General features: G+C 47.5%; 1 protein-coding gene across 5 annotated transcripts in view; it reads left to right on the top strand.

Moving 5' to 3' along the window:
- TNIK (TRAF2 and NCK interacting kinase) overlaps window positions 1-21,575 on the top strand; it is a 167,102-nt gene that overhangs the window by 127,952 nt on the left and 17,575 nt on the right. For 4 of the 5 annotated variants that reach the window (XR_012776405.1, XM_075506873.1, XM_075506874.1 and 1 more), the window contains 7 exons: window positions 859-1,059; window positions 5,819-5,983; window positions 7,803-8,042; window positions 10,394-10,500; window positions 13,239-13,402; window positions 14,746-14,843; window positions 19,084-19,268. Coding sequence is in view for 4 of the 5 variants with exons in the window: in XM_075506873.1 (XP_075362988.1) it covers window positions 859-1,059; window positions 5,819-5,983; window positions 7,803-8,042; window positions 10,394-10,500; window positions 13,239-13,402; window positions 14,746-14,843; window positions 19,084-19,268 (1,160 nt within the window). In the remaining variant the exon portion in view is untranslated. The remainder of the gene's footprint in view (window positions 1-858; window positions 1,060-5,818; window positions 5,984-7,802; window positions 8,043-10,393; window positions 10,501-13,238; window positions 13,403-14,745; window positions 14,844-19,083; window positions 19,269-21,575) is intronic. The other variant, XM_075506875.1, reaches the window with a different exon arrangement.

Below are 21,575 nucleotides of genomic sequence, written 5' to 3'. Positions count from 1 at the left end.
GTCGCGTGCCTGCACCCGGCAAACCTACCCTGCCATGCGGTTTTTCATATTCTGAGTGAAGGCTTTTGTTTTAATTTCCTCACAGGAACGCTGTATCTTCCCTCTCGTGCTGTTTGCATTCTAGATGTCCTCTTTTTTTATTTAATTTATTTTCGAGTTATCCTTTTTTAATGCTGTTAGTTGTTACGCTCACTGCGTTTTCTTTTAATCTGCAGGGATTATTCTTTTTCTCTCTTGCTGTTAATTTTATTTAGGAAAAAGAAAAACCCTCACACAAGCCCTGGCCTTTTAAAAAGGCCCTTTCAAAGTGATTTACTCATTAAACCTCATAGAGCCGCAGGGATTCAGAAAGATCATACAGCTGGCTCAGCTGTGCAGCCCTTCCCACGACAATAAATTCGTCCTACAGAGGACTTGGCTTCAGCTGGGTTTTGTCTGACCCAGTGGTGTTTGGCACCTCTGGATTGATGCTTTGTTCTTCCCATCCAGAAAAATCTGGGCAAAGTCAATGGTAACTCATAAGGGAATGTCTGAGCCCCTGCGGGGTCTCGCAGTGTTTCGCTGGCGAGGCAGCGCTGGCACCCCCCGGTCCCGGCAGACGGGGCAGTTCACCGGCCGCAAAGTGCCGACGCCGGGGTCACAGCTCTGAATTTGCTGGCTCTGGCCTCCCAACTGTCTCTCCTCCAGGATGCTTTACAGCCCAGTCCCCAAAGTCTTTCAAATCAATGAGCTTTGCCAGAAAACAGCCTTTCAGATACTCAGGCCCAATTTTCCACCCAAACAGATAAATCTCCAGTTTGCAGCCCTGTGTTTACAGGCTGGCCGGGCACCCGTGTCACTGTGTTTTCTTCTGGGTAGGAGTATAAGCGCAAGCAGCTGGAGGAGCAGCGGCAAGCGGAGAGGCTGCAGAGGCAGCTCCAGCAGGAGCGGGACTACCTGGTCTCCCTGCAGCAGCAGCAGCAGCAGCAGCGGCAGGACCAGAGGCCGGCAGAGAAGAAGCCGCTCTACCATTACAAAGAAGGGATAAATGCCAGCGAGAAACCAGCGTGGGCCAAGGAGGTAGGCGAGAGCGAGGAGCGTGGTGATGCTTGTCTGCATCTGCGGGGCTGGGCACACGGTCTGGTCTGAAAGACATACGGCAGATTGTGCTCTGCTGGGTCAGCCTCCAGCAGATGCCATTAGCTGTACTGGAAACGCTCCCAGTTCAATGCAATGTCTGTGCATCTGCGGGTGTGCTTGTGCAAGGAAATAGCGTGTAGGAAGGAAGTTATTCCATAAGGGCATGCAAGGAAGAGGATGGATCCCTCCTAGAGGGGTTCAGCCATAGCTGGGGACTTGTGGACATGCCAGGAACTCCTGATGCTCCTTCCTGGCATGTCCACAAGTCTGCTGGGGGTCAGGGGCACATGCAGAGGGGTGGTTGTAGCGGGGTTCCTTGCTGAGCACTAATTCAGTTCCCTGTAATCAAACAGGGACCAGACAGCTTTTCCTCCCATGCTCAAGGCTCTGTCTCTTGGGGTTGCTCTCACGATTTTCAGGAAGTCAAGCCACTTTGCTGATTTTCTTTTTCTCTGCAGCAGAAAGAGGGAATTGTTCTCTCCAGCAGAAAGAGGGAAAATCACAATTGTGAGATCTTGAATATTAATTATAGCCTGGCTGAATAGTCTTGAAAAGATGAAGACATGCATTGTCTGCAGTGCGGTTTCAGGATCATGTGCAAACACTTTCTTCCTCCTTAATCTCTTTGTGGTGGCTTCAGTAAGACTGGTGCCCAATCTTGCTACTAATTTTTCTAAAGTTCTTTATGTTTAGTTGGTTTAATTTCGTAACCCTACTCCTGGACAGAAAGATCTTTTAATAACTCGCCTATTGTTTCTACTAAGCAGGATCACTGCTCTGCTGCCAAATGTCTGGCACCCTTTAGTCCTGGCAGAGATGTGATGTGCATCCAACATGTAGCTGTCTCCTGATCTTTCCTCTTGGAAGCCCTCAGCTTCATCCACAATACCTGCAAGCATCAAATACTCAAGAAATTCAATCAGCTATCTATCCATTGCTAAGCAAAGGCCGATAATACAAACAGTTCTTAGCCTTTCTAAACCATCACAAAGATAGATGTGGGTGTCAAAAACTCTTCACCTCTTTATATGCCCTTGAGTTTCTCCTTCGTTCCCTTCCAATTTAGTCTTCGGAGTCATTTGGTGGCGATGCGCCAGATGACATATTTTCGTGGAGTTGCAGCATCATTCTCCAGCCCTTCCAGCAGAAGAGGAGGTTTGGTAAGTGGGTCTGCAGACATTCCAGATGTGCTCAGCTGCCTCTGACAGGAGGGGCTTCCACCTGGGTGGTGCCTCTGCGGCTTTGTGCAGAACTGGGTCTCTCCTGTCCATCTACAGAAGTGCTGAGAGTAGGTAGCAGGCTGGAAAAAGGGAGTAAACTCTGTCTTTCGTTGCCTGGTTTTAAATAAATCCTCTAGAATGTTGCTAAAGTACCTCTGGCACTGTCTTCAAAACTCTAACAAAGATATATAAAAAGGAATCTTACTTTTTATCTGAGGTGAAAGAGAAAAGTGCTGGATTTAGCTTTCCATTTCAAATACAAAGGCCCATTTCTTCTATTCCACGGGGGAGGCGCCTTTTTTTGATGCCATCACTGGAAGCAGGGTGTTGGGAACTTTACAACGTGAACAAGAGCAGCAGAATGTGGCCTCATACCCTTTGCTGAAATCATAGGGAAGATGAGGTTTCCTGTTGTTGGGGAACATCTCCAGCTTCCACCAATTAGCTCTCCAAACCGTTTATTCTTTACCTGTGTCACTCTGTCTGGTTTCTAATGAAATGCTCAAAGCAGCGACTGTGGCATCTTTATCCTCTTGAGACCAGTAGTTTGCTGTACTGCCTTGACACAACACCCTTGGGAACTTCCCAAAACTACTCTTCTTGCCTCCATCCCCTGTTTTATCTACTGCATAGTCCCACTTTTAGCACAATTCAGCTACTTCACTGCATATATTGAAGTACCATCCTTGCTGGCTATACAGATAGACTTGTGCTGATACTTAATCAGCCTACCATGGTTCTTACTATAGTTTAGCAATTTCCATACCCAACCCATGCGTACTAATTTAACAGAAATGAGACACTGTTTTCCTTTGGGAACAAGGAAAAGACAAGTCTGGTGCTCAGCCTACAACTTCTCAAGGCTCTTCAGAGCTTACTGGGATATTTCCTGAGGATTTTGCATGATATCCCATGCCGTCCTTGTTTTTCTGCTCATCAGTCTCAAGTCTTCTCTCTCAGGAGCTTGATCACCACAGCTGAGTTCTCCTCGTGCCGTGCCCCTCTCTGCTTTTCATACCCCTCCTTTATGCACTTATTTTGCCACCTCACTCATCTTCACCCGGTGACTCCAAGACCCTGCAGACATGGGGTAAAGCATAAAGGTGAGGCTGTGGCCGCTCACCTTGCGGTTGTGTCCCTGCGTCCCCTTGTTGAGGGAGTGGCCTGCTGATGAAGACAAAGCTCTGGGTTAGGAACCAGGTTCTACTGCATCTTTCATAGCTTCCCTGGAGTACAGTCAAGGATTTCTCTTTTTATGCTAAACAAAACCATCTGATCAAATAGTCCTACCAACACGCATGGATGCACATCCGTCCCCATCTGCTGTCCCTTCTACTGATCTTCTTGTGAGTGAAGGGTTATCCACTGGAAGTTAACTTGGGATATAGCGTGGGTGCTGTCCCAGGCCTGCCCTGTTTACCCAGGCACATCTCTTCTTATCATCAAGGACTAGCTCGGCCTTTCGGACATCGTGTTGGGACCCTCTGATGATCCAGCCAGCAACGTGGCATTAGCACTCTAAGCCGTAGTACTGTAATTAGCAGCTCTCTCTGTTACTGACTCTTCTGTTATGAACCCGTATTTGCTAAACAAAGTGATGCAGATAGCCAGGTCTAACTTCTCAGTGACAAAGAAGCTTGGTCAGCTGAAGGACAGGCTTGGGCAGGTATATGCCACACATGACCACGCATAAAGGAGGGGACAGGTTTAATCGGACGTTTTCCATGCGGTGGTCGGGCTCTGCGGTGCTTTCCTGCAGCTCAGAGCTTCCCGGGAGTTCGGGGCTCGGCTGTGCGTCACGAGCCATGCTGTTCTCTGCAGCAGCCAACGCGCACGTCAGCTCCTCCTTCGGTCCCCGTGGCTTTTATCCTTCTCTTGCTTTGAAGTGATGTATTAAAACATTAGCAGCCTTCCACTGGGACCTGCACAGAAGCTGCTAGGGATGTTTCCCATTTGAGAGGAACTTGAGTTCAATTAGAGATGACTGGAACCAGAGCGATGATGAATTCCTGCAGGGTTTTGCTGCTTTTTCCCCCTCTCTGCTTAATGGTGGAGTCAGTAAGGCTCTATGAAGTACAACTGGAGAGTCCCAAGAGCATCCTCTCCTGTGCTGGTGCAGCAAAGCGTTAGCGAGGAGATGCTGGCAGCGGGAAAACCAAGCGCCTTTCTCCTTCCCAGTACACAGACAGCGCCATTTCATCACTCTCCTGCCTTCTCCTCCACGCAAGCTTTGAAGTCCTCCGGAATCAGCCACGCATTACGGCTTGGCAGCGTGCCGGAGAGCGCCTACAAACAGCCGGAGGACTCGGCAGCGGCACCGTCTCTGCCTGCTGTCGTTTGTGCCGCGGCTGGGCTGATAAGGAGATGTACTGGACCGAGCCTGCGAACCAGCGCTCGTGCTGCTGCTCCCTTCTTCAGAGGGAGTTCTCCTTCCCATCCTTGCGTCCGCTCCTGTGGGCATCGCTGAACTGAGCTCTGCACGGCCTCTGCTAGCCAGTGGGCAGCGCCAGGGGAAGTTGTGACAACCTCTTGGGACACAGCAGTGGCCCGGGTGGTCCCTCATGAGCTAGAAAGGAAAGAGTCCGTAACACAAATCTCTTACTTAAATTTTACTTGGACTCCTGCTCAGTATCTGAAAGAGGAAAAGGTTCATTTTTATTAATGTAATGGCTCTTTTGTTTCAGGAGTATTTACTTAAAGAAGAGCTGTGGTTCTTTCCAAGCAAACCTGTTTTCAAGATTGCCTTTTAACATGACATTGTATATGGTAGAATCAAGACATGCTAAGTGTATTTAACACATTAGTGATACGTAAATGAAAATATACGTCAGATCTCAAGATATCAAAAATTCTGCATAGCATATGCTGCATGAATATCAGTGCATACAGTCTAACTGCAGGAGCACCCAGATTGCACGTATGTCTGGGTTAGCTGAAACCACTGTATTTCCATCAAGAGTAACTGAAAGCACTGGGCTTTGGGTTTATTTCTCTACCAGTAACAGAGGTTTTTCCCCTTCCATACATGACAAGGTGCCAAACTCACTAAATCTAGGTCAAAGCCAGCCATTTTCTGGCTGCCATGTTTATTCTTTTATTCAGATCAAACAAAAGCACTCCTCGTGGTGTTTATAGTAGTGAAGGAAAAGGGTCCCCTTGCTTAAAGATACATTTGAGAAGAAGCAAGAGCTTCTCAGGAGCCATCTTCTAAAAACACCTCTCTGAGGCATGTTGCCTTTTCTTTATTTTTCCATTTCATATTCAGAAATGAATTATGCACATAAATACAAATAGTCCTTTTGGTGTCTTTAAAATGCATTTATTGCAAAATCCGCTGGGTAACTTGGATTCCACGATCATACAATATGTATGATATACTTAAAGAGAAGAGAGCTTCCTACATATATTTGCATACCTTGGTTTTCAGTTGGAAATGGCTTTTTATGGGGCACTCACCCGCTCTCCCCATCTCGCCACAGGTGGAGGAGCGCTCCCGGCTCAACCGCCAGAGCTCGCCGGCCATGCCCCATAAGGTGGCCAACAGAATTTCTGACCCCAACCTGCCTCCTCGCTCGGAGTCTTTCAGCATTAGTGGTGTGCAGCCGGCCCGGACCCCACCCCTGCTCCGACCCGTGGACCCGCAGGTAACGGTGCTTCCCCCGGCCGGCTCACCTACCGGAGCCAGGATGCTGGGGGTGCTGGTAAGGTAACAAGAAAAAGAGCGGATTAGAGGGAAATAGCGTCTTGCTCCCTGGTTTCTCAGCCTTAAGCATATTTGTGAGCAGCATCTACATTCATGAGTGGATTCCTCTTGTCACCTCCATGTGTTAGAAACATCACGCTGGTTTATACCTTCCTTTGAAGCATCACGTACTGGTTACTGCCAGAAACAAGCTGGAGGACCGAGAGGAACCGCTGGTCTGGTCCAGTGCAGCAGTTGCTCTGTTCCTCTTTGGATCTGGTTTATATAAAGGACTAAAAAAAACCACAGCGCCTGGTACAAAAGACCCAGGACGCTTTGATGCTGAGGATCATCAGAAAGAGCTTTTGCTTTCTTTGCCGCTTTCAAGGTTTTGTTTTGGTTTTCCATTGAGTTGACATCAGTCACAAACACATCTGGAGAGGGCATAGATCACCATGACCATCTTAAAATTCCTCCCAGCCACGAGGTCTGTAAGTACTCTGCCACCGAAAGCTCTGCACCGAGTATCGGTGCTGGCTCTGGTCCAGCCCCTGGAAGTGCTTCCGCAGACTCCTGCGGGGATTTCAGAGGGAAGTACAAAGCCTTTGCTCCATGTCCACATGGGCTTTCTGTGGGAAAATGTGCCAACTAAGTGCCATCCACGTGTGGTATGCTGTAGGTCAGCAATACAATGCCAGCTTTAAACAAAATACGTGCAGGAAGGCCCTTAAACATACAGCTCTTTTTTCCCCAGTGTACATGGTCTATATATGTTGGGAAGTGGGTAAAACCCCACTTCACTGTAATCTCTCTGATTGACCAAATACTTTTCAGTGACCTTTTTGACAACCTATATTGTCAACAGCTACAAAGACTTTTGTTTGGCAATAAGAAACTAATGAAAAGGTTGTTTGAAACCCAGAGACCCATGTGAATGTATGCATGCATATACATATACACAATACATGTACATCTGTATGTAGACATGTATGTAGGAATGTCAAATAAAAGTTCTAACCCCGCTGTATCAAAGAAGTGCAGCTTCACATGGTCCTGGGAAGAAGCTCTGATTTCACAAACTCTAACTTTATGAATTTCTCAGATTTCCCAAAACAGATGTCAGCACTCCTTTCACTCGTGACCCTTAGATCTATAGGGCTGATCCATGGGCTAGGAGCTACCTTAGACCTATAGAAACTCATGCCTCAAGACTTTTTTTTTAAGCCATCTATGCCTCAGAATTCCTGACAATTTTTTTTATTAATTATTATTTATTATCGTTTCCTTCTTTTTTTCATTTTTAACAAGGAAAATCCATGCCAAACCTCATGAGCACAACCTTAGAGGTGCAGGCGTAGGAGCTGGAAATTCGGCCAGCGGCAGGCAGAGCCTGGGGCGGGCACGGTGTGTGCGGGAGCTGGCAGGAGGGAGCAGCCGGCCCCTGCTCCTGGGGTGGTACCCACAGAACGGCGCGGGGCTGTCGGTACGAGCCGCGTCACCGTGTGCACGCAGGAGCGGTCAGGACTGAAGCGTGATATTGCCTGATTTTGAAAGGCTGAGCCGTGCAAGCGTGATTTTTAATAGCTCTTGCGTTGAAGCAATATAAGTCAGAAGTTCCTGAAACCAAGGCAGTGCTGATCTCAAATCGAGGGGGCTTTTTAGTGCATCCAAAGTGCTAATCAAATTTTTTTTTTAAATCAAATTTTTAAATAATTTTTTTTTTAATTCCTTTTTTTTTTTTCCATTTTGTACTGATAGTTCTGTTTTGACTTGGTGCTTAGATTCCACATCTGGTCACTGTGAAATCCCAAGGAAGCTCCTTGTCTGGCTCTCAGTCACTGCATGAACAGCCTGCAAAGGGACTGGCTGGGTTTCAGGAGGCTCTGACGGTGACCTCTCACCGCACTGAGATGCCAAGGCAGAACTCGGACCCCACCTCAGAAAACCCTCCTCTGCCCCCTCGCATTGAAAAGTTTGACCGAAGTTCTTGGTTACGGCAGGAGGAAGACATTCCACCAAAGGTAACACTATCGCTCCTCGCTTTCAGCACGTCAAAGACGCAATCCCGGAGCTAAGTCCCCACGGGACGGTGCTGTGCTCAGCACCTCCAGCAAAGCAGAGTGGGCAGGACTGAGCCCATCCCCGTGGCTCTGCGGCGGGTACCGACCTGCCCGGGGGCTGCAATTCCCGAGGCAGGTTTTGCACAAGATGCCGGGAGCTGCTCTTGGGTGCACACGCAGCGCTGCAAAATAGTGCTGCGCTCCAGCAAAGAAAGTTCTCGAGCCTGGACAGAGGCCAAAATAAATTAATATCTCGTCTCCCTAGGATAAAAAACAACCTTCTGTTTAAATAGAATTATAGGAACATAAAATTTGTCATACTCAATAAGACGGGTCCTTTTTTGTCCGGTGCCGTGCCTCCAGTTGCAATCAATATTTGATGGAAGACTTGTAAAGGCTCCAGCAGCTTTATACCTTCATTGACATTTTGGCAGCGTCTGGCAGTACCTCTTTAATTAAGACTCTTCTGGACCAGTATTTCGATCGCATTGTTTATACACCTTCATTTTGGAAAAATTAGCACATGGCCATTAAAGTTCCTCTTACAGTGAATCAGCGCTCAGCCTGGGAGGATTTTTACAGAGAAAAAATGATTACAAATTGATTAGTGACAGCGAGGCAGTGTTTGTCCCTGATTGAGAGGCAGTATTTCTATGTATTAACAAAGTAAGTGACTTGCCTTTTTAAGAGCAAAATATCAGCTACGAGGTAAGCCTCCCTGTGCAAGGGATCTACGGTGGCATGTCACATATGTTAATGATACTCCTATTTCTGCTACCACCAAGTGATAAGAGACATTGGTGCTTAATTAGGAGGAAAAGCAAGCCAACAGCTCCTGGAGTTGTTCGTGTGCTTCGCTCCTCAGTAGTGCAGAAGGGTGGCTGCCTGATTTTAACCCAATTTTGAGAAACCCCTTGCAATTGAAGGCTGGCTTTTGCCTTGAGTCCTTTGAGAAGGGCATCTCTTAACTGCAGTAATGTGCTACGCGGTGAGTCCACAGCACCTGCTCCTTGGAAAAAAGCTGTTTTCCAGCCCTGTGGAATATTTTACCCCTCGACTGAGGGAACGTGAGCTGTGGAAGGGGTCTCCAGCAGATCACATTTAAGGCCATCCTGTCGGCAGTAATACCCACGGGGAGTCTGACTTCACATTTTACTGCCCGAAGTGGGTTTGATGTGTTTGTAAGCGGGAATGAAAGGACTGCCCCGTGAGGCAGGGCCAGCTGTCTCTGTGGTCTGGGGTCTTGTTTCTGCCAGTGCTTACGGCTGGATGCTTCAGAGGAAGGTAAAAAAAATCCCCAAGTCCCGACTGCAGAGTACCCTACCCGGAGGGGAGATTGCTTTTTAATGAGACAAAAGCTGTAGCTAGCAATGCCGCAGAATATAAAGCTCGCTGTCTAAATCTTTTTATCTTGCCTAACATAACTGTGTGTTTATTCTCAAAAAAAAAAAAAAAAAAAAAAAGCCTAATCCTTTTTTTGCTAATCCCGCCAAGCCCTTGGCCTCTCTGTTATCTGGTGCAAGGTATTGCACGGTGAGTATCGTCGTGCCTTTCCATGTCAGCCTGCGCTGCCAGGGGATGAGACCACCGTGCCCGCGGCCACGCGGCGATGCCCGTGCTCCCACGGGACGAGGCAGGGCTCCGGGGTTGCCTGCCGTAGCACCCGTAGGCTGCGGTTGGCTTTGGGTTTCTGTTGGCAGTGTTGGTGGTGAGCCGTCCTGCTGGCAGCGGGGTTTTGGCAGCGGCATCTGAAGCTCAACAAAGGTCATGGGGTTTGATTGCGAGTGTTAGGTGGTTCAGTCTGGATCTTTCCGCTGTCAATCCTCTTGTTTGTCCACCAGTCAACACGTTCTCTCTGCTGGTGCATGTTGTATCTGAACTAGGGATGCTAAAAGCTCCACCGTGGCTGCTGAAATGCACTTCAGTCTGAATCTTACCTTATAAATTACTTTTCTGGGGTTTATTGGATTTAGATTGTATATATGTGTGTGCGTACATTCAGCTTTTGAAAAAGCAAATGCCCTGTTTGACGGTAGCTGGGCTGCTCTGTGTGCTGCTCGGGGCTCCTCTGCCGGGAGCATCCCTGACCGCACCTTTGCAGCTCGTTTCTGTCTCACGCTCCGGTGATTCCTTCTAAAAGCCGAGAGCTGTGTGTTTTATAATTGCTATAAATATTGCGTATCTCTCAACGGGAAGCCAGTTGTAAATCAAGCCTTACGGCAGCGCTGAAGGGTGATCTCTGAGATGTGTCAACGGCCGCCTGACGTGGTGGGGCCGGCTCGGTGACAGAGGGTATCTCCATTCCTTTCCAGGTGCCTCAACGAACCACTTCCATATCCCCTGCTCTGGCGAGGAAGAACTCCCCAGGGAACGGCAGCGCCCTGGGGCCCCGGCTGGGCTCCCAGCCCATTCGGGCAAGGTACGGACACCGAGGGGGACGGGCAGGAGTGATCCCAGCGTGCTACTGCCTGCGCTGCTCCTGGCATCGCCCAGCCGGGGAGCCTGAACACGGGCTGGGGTTCAGCCCTGCTTTTGCTCGCTGGTAACAACGCGAGATTTGCAGTGCTTCTCTTGTTGCTGGGATGAACTAGTTTTGCATTCGTTAGTATTTTGTAACAACAGCAAAGGCCACGAGTGCTTGGATCCCTGGGAGGTTTTGCTCCCAGGGCTGAATAATACGTTCCTGGGCATGGCAGGGTTTGGAGGTGGATGCTGCATCTGCTGCTGTGGGGTCAAATGGGAATTTGGGCGCTCCCTTTATTGGAATTAGGTTCTGGTTCTCCCAGTGTCACCTCTTGCATGTAAGGGGATCCATATAGGCCAGTGGGGAGATCTCAGTGGTACATACCATACGTTTCCTACTGTTAGAGCAGCTTTTCACAGATAATGACCAAGGAATGTGCCGGGGGACAGACACTGATACAGCTTGGTGAGATCTTCCCTAGATGTAGATCAAGGAGATGTAGATCAAGGATTCCTTTCAGCTTCCTAAGACTAGGGCCTTCAGCTTAGCCAGATCGAGGTCTCCAGCACTGTGGTGTGCACGGTGTGCTCGTAGCACCCCGAGGAAGGATGCTGCACCGCATCTGACGTCTGCCGTGCCAGAGCTATCCCTGGGCATGTTTAAAACAAGCAGGGAAGTTGAGAAGCTCTGCACAGAGCCGGATGGAAAAAATGTGGCTTAGTCATGCGAGAGCTTGCCTCTGGTTTGCAGAGCATCGTGGGCAGATCTAGACCTCAGACAAGCGAGTCCTCAGGGTAAATATGTGTTCCACATAGCCTTGCGTGATGGAGCTCCTTGGTTTCTTCTTCCTGCCTTGTCCTGTTAGGGTGAGGTCAAGAGCGAACACTGGGATGTTCGTGGCCATGTGCTGTCACCAGTTTTCAGCATACGCCTTTCTTTCCAGCTCAGTGCCCCAGCCATGCATCAGCAAACTCGGGTACAGCGGGCAGCAGCTTGGAGTGGCTGGCAGGGGTAGCGGAAGGAGGAGGAATCTCTTTTGGTGGTGGTTTTTACATTAGACAAAAACCACGCATATCGTGGTTGGTTCCTCTTTATTGCTCAAGGCTGAAGCATTTTGAATTCCTGAAAATATTGTTCTTTTAATTAGCTGTTGCTTGAAGGATGATTTAAAATGCAGAGGAGTATTGGGCTGCATGGTCCTAGTAAGTGATAGTATTGAAAGTAAAAAGGATAATAGGAGTCTGTGGGATTCACTGAAGGTTGCCCAGCGCTTCCTTCAGCCTCCCGGTCCCAGTCCTGGTTGGTACAGGTAAATACATTAGTATTATTTTATTCAGATACATTCCATGAATTAATTTAGCTAAGGACATGTACAGCATGAGCTGGAGGCCTTCAGTTTGATGAAAATTGGAAGTGATTAGGATGCTACCATGTCCATTAAACTAAGTATTCAGTGAAATAGTTTCCCATTTCATTTCTCTCACAGTAATGTAGCTTTTCTCCAGTTTCACTTTTTAACCGCCTGTCCTATTGGTTCTTGATTCCTCGCATGCATAAATGTAAATATTATTAAAATAGGCTTTCTTTTATTTGTTACCCTATTGTAACAAATGAGGGGATATTTCCTTGGACACAGAAAGTTACCGTCTTGCTCTCATCATTTTAATACCCACCTGTGTCAGTGCAAGATAACACTAAGCAGTGATTTTATATAACATCCATGCTGAGTAGTGTCCAGACGATTCTGCCAACGCCCTCGTTTTGGCAAAGGGCCTTTGCGCAATTGGCACCGTTGTGGTTGTTCTCCGAGGGACGTGGCGTGCACCCTCCACACACCTCGCACTTCGTGTGCACACCCGCCAATTGCAATTGCGTTATGTCATGTGGCAGTATTGCCGCATCATTTTTATGTACGCGGGGTCCTAATTGGATTCAATGGAGAAAGCTTTCTGTACATTTTTAATGGGACTTTGAATAATAAGATCACTTAACAGGAATATTGTATAAAACCAAATTGCGTAACTCTGCGTTGAACATGTCTTCTGATGTCGTTTCAGTGCCAAATAAGAATTAATTTCCTAAAGGCATCTGATACTCTGAGTCACTCTTTGTGTATCAAGGACGCTTTTTATTCTAGATTTATGTATGTTCACAAGGGTGAAAGAAATCAAGGAAGAAAAGTGGATGTCTTATGCAAGTTTAAAGTGAAGCCATGAAAATTGGGAAGTGGCAAAAGTGATCTGCAGCCTTGTTGCAAACTTGAGATCCTGTCTTTGCTGAAATATTTCTTTCTCTGTCTAGCAGCGATTTGCAAATTCCTGCTTTTATGATGAATATTGGTGGTTAATTCAGATAACTCCAGCATTGCACAGCTACAGGCTGAAGGGGAGTTGTGAGCAAAGAATTTTTTTAATTTTTGCTGAATTTGGCAAAATAAGAGTAGAAAGCTGCTCCAGCCAATTTTTCATCATGGTTGTCGTCCGCCTCCATAAAGATGTTGAGTGCCTAATTCAGCTCCCATGGGTTTCAGTGGGGCTTGCAGGCTCAGTAGCTTCAGAAGAGAAGACCTCAGCCTGGTCTTCTCCAGCAGAGGAGGTATCTCCTCACCTTCCAACTGTCCCTGTCAGCGTGGGAAGGATCTGAGGTCCATGCAGCACCATCTGACAGTGCCCCTCTGTTTTGTGCTCCCACAGCAACCCGGACCTGAGGAGGACGGAGCCCATCGTGGAGAGCCCGCTGCAGAGGACCAGCAGCGGCAGCTCCTCCAGCTCCAGCACTCCCAGCTCCCAGCCCAGCTCCCAGGGCGGGTCCCAGCCCGGCTCCCAGGCTGGCTCCAGTGAGCGCAACAGAGTCAGAGGTGAGGTTCTTGAAAACATCCCGTAGCACCGGGCGTGCTTTCTGAGGCTTGTTTGATAAGCAGGAAGGGCAAAAGGTCTGTGGTCTCATGTATGTTTTTTAAAAAATTAAAAAAATCAAAGGATTCGTCATTTCTGATGTACTTCTGGGACCAGCTGGCCTCCTTGCAAACAGAGATGCCAACACTCCCTTCTGCCTGGATGCTGATGTAGGATGCCCACGGCAGCATGTGCTGCTCCTGCACTCTACTGAAGCATCGCAGTGCCAAGTAACTTATACAAAAGGAGATGGGGGTTATGCTGTAGGGTAAAAAAAAAAAAAGAATACCAGCATGCTTCCTATCTTCATTGGCCCAAGCTCACTTCTTGTGATGGTTTCTTTGGGATGGTGTTTCACTTTGCGTGGGTATCTCTTTTTTCTTTTTTTTTGAGCTTCATCTTCGTGCAAAGCCTGCGATGGGAGCAGAGGAGTGAATTAGCCCATAAGAAGCTTTCTCTAAAATGCTTGCACCAGGCAGCTGTGCTTACACTGGGTTTATGTTCCTAGCCGGATTGTTTCCTCTCATCTTAGAGCCACTCTTAAAGATATTCCATTCCCCTGTTTAATCGCAGTAGGAGTTGCTAAAGCACATACAGCCCATACATCTGCATTTCTGGCACAGCCCCGCAGTATAAATCCCCAAGGCTGAAGTGCATTAAAACAAATGCTGCCTCCATCCTTTGAATTTTTTATGACTTGGCTGTAAGATGACGTGTCTGTTGTTGAAATCATCACTTCTCTAGGTAGTCAATAAAAGCAGTTTATCGCCAATTGTCCTTTTTGGTTTGGTTTTGTTTTTTACTAATGAGGAATCCTGTGACAAATAATGTCCTAGCAATGTCAGATGCTGCAGAGCTTTTAATTTATCACATGCCCTGCTCTTTTGCGGAGTGAATTTGTTTCTTTAGTAGAAAAAAGGGCAGTCACACTGCGAGAAGGCTGTCAGAGGAGGCTGCGCTGGATTATGGTTTCTGTCGCTCTATGGAGGGACACTCCATATAGTCAAGTAGAGAGGAGCAGGAGGTTTTTTCGAGACAACAAAAGAAAAATGTAGTGGAATTTATTAGTTGGACAAAAATTACCTATTTACAGGGCACCCAGTCCTGAGTCTGGGACGTCCTTGTCTGCTTTCACCACCGTCTTCCTACACTTCACGGGCAAATAGCTGGAGAAGGGGCTGCCAGTGCCCTGGCGCAAGGGGGAGGACGATGAAGTCCCCCACGCCCACCCGTCCAGGCGATGGGATGCAGCCACGGCCTTCAGCAATGTTTTAATTCCCACTCTCTCTGCTTGCCTTTCACCCAGGGAACGCCAAGCCCGAAGGGTCCCCTGTGCTCTCCCACGAGCCCGCCAAGGTAAAGCAGGAAGACAACAGGGACGTGACGCGACCGAGCCGACCCGCTGTGAGTCTTAAATTATTTCCCGTGGGAACGTTGTCAGCCGACTTGGCCACGTTTCCCTTCGGTGCAGTAGCACAACCGCGGGGACCCCAAAAAAGTGGCTAGTACCATTGCTCCTCCAGCAGAGAGACTGGAAAGCGGCGGTATGGCAAGAACCTGTGGGAGATTTGAATGCTTAAGAGAGTGCATGAGTTTTTATCAGGAGCCCAAGTCTAGGGGAAAGCACTTAAGCCTGTGTTTTCACGTGAAGCAGATGCTTAAGGGCTTTGCTAGCTTGGGCGCGGTGGTTGCCAATGGCACATTGTTGTGTTCCGTGCTGCATGTCCCCCCGCAGCAGCCCGGCGGAGGGATGCTCTGCTCGGGAAGGCTGGGCGACTGGCCCCCGACAGCCTTCACAGCTTAAAACCAAACCCGGTAGTGGTTTCTGTACACTCCCGTTTTATTATTCTGAGCAAAATCTCATCCGAAGTGTTTCCTCCTGGTTTAATGCTGTTGACATTTGTATTTTAAAACTGCAGAGTCAGCCTAATGACAAAATGAATTTCCATTGCTTCTCTTTTTTTAATGTGTATTAATGTTTTGTTGATGTTGGTTTTTTTCTCTACACTCCACAGCGTTGAGCTAACAATTCTAATTTTATTTCTAACCTGCTTGCCCTTCCTCTGGCTTTTTCCTGTCCCGATCTGTTTCCTCTGATGCTGATTATTCTTCCTTTACCCACAGAGCTATAAGAAAGCTATAGATGAGGTTAGTGATATCTTTTCTCAGTGGGTCATGCCTATGCAAGGTTGACTAGTTAGTGCTTAATACCGAACCGCGTTTTCTTGGTGCTGACATTGAAAAAGGTGGCGATACAATCTTGGGTCAGATGGGAGACCGAACGATTGCGTTTCGGCGTAGGGAGCCTGCCCGCGGGGAGGGGAGCGGCGCTGCCGGTGTGTTCTGCTCAGCCGTGGGCTGCCTGAAACCCGCTGGCCAGACCACTTGCATGGAGGCTGTGGCAAGAAGCACCCCAACTTTCACGCGCGGAGCAAAGGGTGCTGCCGTTGTTCGGCGTACTTGAAAGAGAAGGAGCGAGAGCGGAGGTTTCTCGTGCCGGTGGAGGTGGTCCAGGCAGCCTGCACCGCTCACCACATTCTGCTCTCAGCTGCAGCCCCCAGCCACCCACTGATTTCAGTGGGGCCATCGAGCGCTATTTGAAATGCGTTTTAAGCCTAATTTGAACGAAGGTGCTTGGCAAATAAAGGAAAACAGAGTAGTGGAATACAATGGGTAATTCATTCTCACGGACCAGACCATCAGCTGTAAAGCCAGAGTCAACGGAGCCGTCTTGGATGTTGATGGGCAATGCTAGTCTGCATCCATCCTCTTAAAAATATAAGTCCTGAATTACCCCTTTTTCATCATAGGATAATATTTTTAAAGTGTGTGCTTCTGGTGGTGGTGAATGTTTAAATGTTCATGGGAAGAGACCAAACATTCCTGATTTAGCATTTAACTTGCCTCACACATGCATTGCTATGCACACACTGTTCATACTGGTAACTGCGGGGCTGTAAGGGAAAGCACCAGTATCGGCAGCCTCTCCTGCAGCCTCTTTCCTCTAAAAATAGAAGATACGAAAGAAGGAAGATGTGCTGGGTAGTTAACTTGTACTCTCAGATAAAACATGAGCAATGCGTTTTGTTTAATGAGGTGCTTTTGTTAAGAATAAAGCACATAAATCAGTGTCTAAATAGAGGCAGCGTGTGTGTGCTGAATTCAAGTTCAATGAGCTATGTGATTTTGGAAACCAATGCGACTTGATTCCAGCAAATATTAAATATCAAGAAGTCTTTGTAATTAAAAGTAATTAAAAAGCAGCGATACTGCTAACTTATGTATTATGTCACCCTCGGTAATAACATTTCAAACACACGTGGAACTACAGAGCACTTTCTTTCTAGTTGTCAGATTGTTTTTGGTCCAAGAGCAACTCAGTGAGGCCGTTTAATCCTACAAAGTGCTCGTTACTTAGACAAAATGATAACATCAAAGAATTAACCATCCCGAGGCAAAGCTTTAACTAGGAAATACGAGTTATCTGATGATATTGTCTGGGATCATTATGACTGTTATAACTTCCAAATTAGTTACTAAAAACTAATTAAGCTGATTTTTAAAATACTTGACTATCTTCTAGTGATGACCAAAGAAGGCTGATAGGGTGCCTTGAAGCACGTTAGAAATGGAAGGTGCAAAAAAGAAGTAATTTTCACGGTCCCTCGCTATGATAGAGAAGGGTTTAGTGCTAGTCCTGCACTGCAGGAATTTCAGCTGCAATTTTAAGAGGCTCTTACGCAGTCCTAAAGCCCTTTTTAAAGTTGAGAAAGCTCTAATCCAACTCAAAGGCAAGTGCTCAATAAAGAGTATATTTTATACTCTAAATGGAAAGCATTGTTAAGCTGTTCAAATTTTCATTGAGTCTTACTTAGGAAAAGAAACAATCATATCATAGAAGCTGCTGCAGCACTAATTAAAATAATTTGTTGTCATGACTGCAGATTTGACTGCATTTCAATCCCAAATATGTTGTCGTTGAAAATAAACTCTTGTAATACCACATTCTCTCTTTAACCATGATAAAGAACCTTTCTTTAAAGGTACGGAGAGCCTTTGGATTTGGGGAGGGATATGTAGTACCCATCAGAGGTACCTGCTGGGAAGCAGGGATTGATTCTTTTGTTAAAAAACTAGCTTTTTTTTTGGAAAGCTGATATTTACAGTCTGATGCAAAGCCCTCTGGTGTCCATGGGAGCCTCTGCTCTACGTCAGAGGCCGGGCAGGGCAGACCTGGGAGCAGAATGTGCGGCTGTCCACCCATGGGAGCCCGCCGGGAGGTGTGGGTCCCAATAACCGAATTACAAATTGCTTGCAAAATATTCCTGCTTCACGATTAAAAATATAAACTGGGTTTGCATCTCAGCCATAGAAGTTTTCCATCGTTCTCTTCACGTGTCGACGGGATAGATTTTAAGAGCTCCCTTTGCAACCGTAATTAATATTGCCATAGTCGCCCTGCTGGAACGGTAAACTGGAAATGCAGTAAATGAGAGTATGGCCGTAAGACAATTGTGGAATTTAAGTTTCTTTCTCCCTAATCCTTTATCTCTGACCGAATGCACTGATGCCTACCTCGGTCACTAATATAGGGAGAAATGGTAAGACTGACAATTGCGATGCTTTGTTCGTCATGTGCATGTCTTGTGCAACAGAGTTCTCTAACCCATTCTAATTCGAGCTCTCATGCTTTTCTGCCCTACTGCTTCCCCCTGCATTGCTATAAAAGCATGTAAGATAACAACAAGTCTCTTTTCTACACGGTGCCTGCCATGTTCCTTGTTTTGAAATAGCAGTGTCTATTTTATATGACTGTCGGGTCTGAGGCCTCATCAAAGTCATGGTAAACTGAAAAATTATTACTAGGCTTTGGGACTGCTCCTATCTTTTTTTCTTGTTTCAAGGCTTTTTTTTTTTTTTTTTTGCCCTTAGCTTGTAGGCTGCCACATTTCACATAGAGTGCTTAATGGGTCCCGCTGAGGGATTTTTTTTTTTTTTTTTTTTTTTTTTTTGTGATCGTGTGGCTGACTCAGAGCTGTGACTCCAAAGTCTGGCTGAGCTGGGCGCTTCTCCTCGTGCTCCTCCTCGGCAGCCGCCCGACGGCGGAGACTCACCACGGAAGCAGCTCTTGACGTGGGGATTGCACCACTCCATGGGAGATGCTGTCATTGCTTCCTTCCCAGATGCATTTATTACAGAATAAATACAATTACGGGGTCTCTTTGAGAAGTTTGAAAGAAGAGAAAGCCCTGCAGGAGAAATTCTCCGAGCCAATCTTTGAAATGACGTTGTTTTCCAGTTTACTATGATGGTGACTGAACTTCACCTTTTCCAACAAATATAATTTTGTCGTGTATATACATATAAGTGTGTGTATATATATGCACATACACGTTCCAAACAGAAAAAGAAGAAGTTGGCTATTGATTTTTCAGTGAGCGTAAATCAGTTTTGTTTTGTTTAATAAATGCTACATGCTACAAACATTGTCTTATGTTCGTCTCATGTTTGTAACGACTCTGTAAAGCTATTTCTTGTTGCTCGTGCTGTTAGCATTGGCTTTTGAAGAGATGTATGTGACAGTCTCCTCGCTTTAAATATAATCACCATCGCTTTCTTGTTTTCTCGCCCCCATCCCCTTTAGGATCTGACGGCCTTAGCCAAAGAGTTGAGGGAGCTGCGCATCGAAGAAACCAATCGGCCCCTGAAGAAGGTGACGGACTACTCCTCCTCCAGCGAGGAGTCGGAAAGCAGCGAGGAGGAGGAGGAGGACGGGGAAAACGAGACGCATGATGGGACCGTGCCTGTCAGTGACATCCCACGGCTTATGTAAGAAGCACTTTCTTTTGGGGGGCAAACCATGAAAGCGCTGTGTGTCATGGTCTGGAGGAGCCGTAGCTGTGATGCGGGACGTGTCCAAAGCGCGTCCGTGTTTGGTGGCTGGCACTGGGAACGGCGACATGGTTGCAAGGGATAATTTACTCCGATGGGTCTTTTTCCTGGTCCAAACTAGAGATATTTAGTGGGAAAAACTGAATTATTTCCACTGCACATTCAGTGAACTTGGACTCCAAGCTGATGGACCTGTTCCTGCTGACGAGCAAGGCGGTTTTTTGGCCTGACTTCATCCACACCTTGGGTCCTGCCCACAGGGTTGGCGTGTTAAAGCTCTACTCTGCCTGCTCTTGAGCCTGGTCTTGCCCCAAATCAAGCCATGCAGAAGCACAGTACTTGGTGGCCTCCCCAGTGCCAACTGTTAGAGCCAGGATAATAATCCCGAATCTTTGTCTTTGATTTTTGTCCTTGGCTCAGTCACTGTGCAGGCAGCAAAACGTGGTGGGCTAAAACCTTGAAACTAAAAAGTCAGCAGACTATACTATTGCGTCCCCATTATAAATCATGGGACACTGGTACTTTTGAATATCTCTAGGTGAGGGAGGAGGGCAGCATAGCTTCAACACACAGAAAACAGCTGTCATCATGCAGAGTGAGCTCGTGGAGCATCCCTACCCAGGCTCCCTACCCGGTGCTTTGCAGCACTAGCATTGCGGGGGCGTTTCTGGGGCTCTCCGCCTGGCAGTGGGGTCTGCCTCCTGCCCCTTTGAATTCGCAGAGGAGTTGTGGGAAGGCTTTAGGGGATTATTTGCATTTTAATCAGTTCATTTCCATTCTTCCTGCTAAATGAATTATTAGTCGATACAGGTGTACCTGGCTTCATCGTGGTGGGGTGTGGAGCGGCAGGGAAGCCCTCCGGGTGGGAAGGAGACGCGGGGGGTCCATGTTATGCAGGGTGCCAAGCTCCTGGGTTGGAGCTTCCTTCCAGCAGAAGAAGAAAAATCAGAGCTCTTGGAATTTGTTGGAGAAAGTCAGGAGATGGAGGGATGGCTATGAATACGCAGCAGTTGGATGGGCAGTCACGCGTGCAAGAAGCGGCCTCAGGCTGCTCGCAGAAGGGGGAGTTTAATCAGGAGTGGTTAATCTGTGCTGACATCCTTCCACCAAACACCTTGTGTTTGACACAGCACTTTTCAGTGGGTAACATATCTCACTGAATGCTTTGCAGTCAGATGTGTCGGACGACAGGCATGGCGGTGAGATGGATGCCCCAAACCCACTGCCAGCCGAATGCTGCTTGCTCCGTAACGTCCCGTCCATGAACGTGCCCCCGAGACTGAACCTTGAGGTGCAAAGCCTTGGTGTCACAGTGAGGTGGCAGGAGCTCTGTCCCTGTCTAAGCCTTCATGGGTATCTGCGGGCATGGCTGTGCTGCTGTGTGTCTGGGGAAAAAGAAAGCGAATGCTTGGCTTTACACCCTTATTTCACAGAAGGAACCTTAACTCAAGTTCAGACCAGATGTAGTTGGGCGTTTTTCTATCAAAGCTTTGTTTTTCCTATGTTCAGTGTTTTTCCATTAGAAAATGGGGCCGAGAGAGATCATCTCTTCTTCCCCTGCACCTTCTGAGTGACCTTTGTATAATCCAATTTTAAACTTCCCTGGGCATCCTCCCTGAGCACTGGGCTGCTCTTCATTCCACCTCTGTCCAGGTCTCTCCTGCTGTGGGACAAGCCCAAGCTTTGTGTCCCAGTGGACAGGAGGAACCGTTTACTCCTACCATCTCTACAGATACCTTTTCTACATCTGAAGACTATGATGACTCCCTTCACCTCCCTCTTCTCTGGGCCGTACAAGCCAGCTCTTGCTTATTGTCCAGGGATTTCTTGCAGGGTGACAATGAAATTTGGGACCTTGGGGCTACCACAGCCATTCATTCACTCGCTGTACGGTCTTAAAATTAACGCACCCTCCTTTGCCTCTGGTTTCTTATTTCTAAACCTGGAATAATTGTGTCATTTTCCCATCCTTTGGCGGTGTTGAAACACTAATGGTAGGAAGGAGGTGCGAGCCCTCATGTGAAAGGTACGGCAGAAGTATGGCACGCTGTTGTTTGGAGTGCTTTGGTGATGCCTGTCCAGTCGTACGTTTGGTACGATGCAGGCAAGGACCCGTCATCGAGCCAGTCCCACCTCGGGGTCCCTGGGGCTCACATCTCGCGTTGGACCAGTAACCCCCTATGATTAATGCAGGCTTGTTCTGGCTTTTCACATTGCCAGGCTCCCTTGTGAGCCTCTGGGCAT

This window comes from Mycteria americana, chromosome 7 (genome assembly GCF_035582795.1).
Source record: "Mycteria americana isolate JAX WOST 10 ecotype Jacksonville Zoo and Gardens chromosome 7, USCA_MyAme_1.0, whole genome shotgun sequence".
Taxonomy (NCBI): Eukaryota; Metazoa; Chordata; class Aves; order Ciconiiformes; family Ciconiidae; genus Mycteria; species Mycteria americana.
This window is presented reverse-complemented; position numbering and strand designations above follow the sequence as displayed.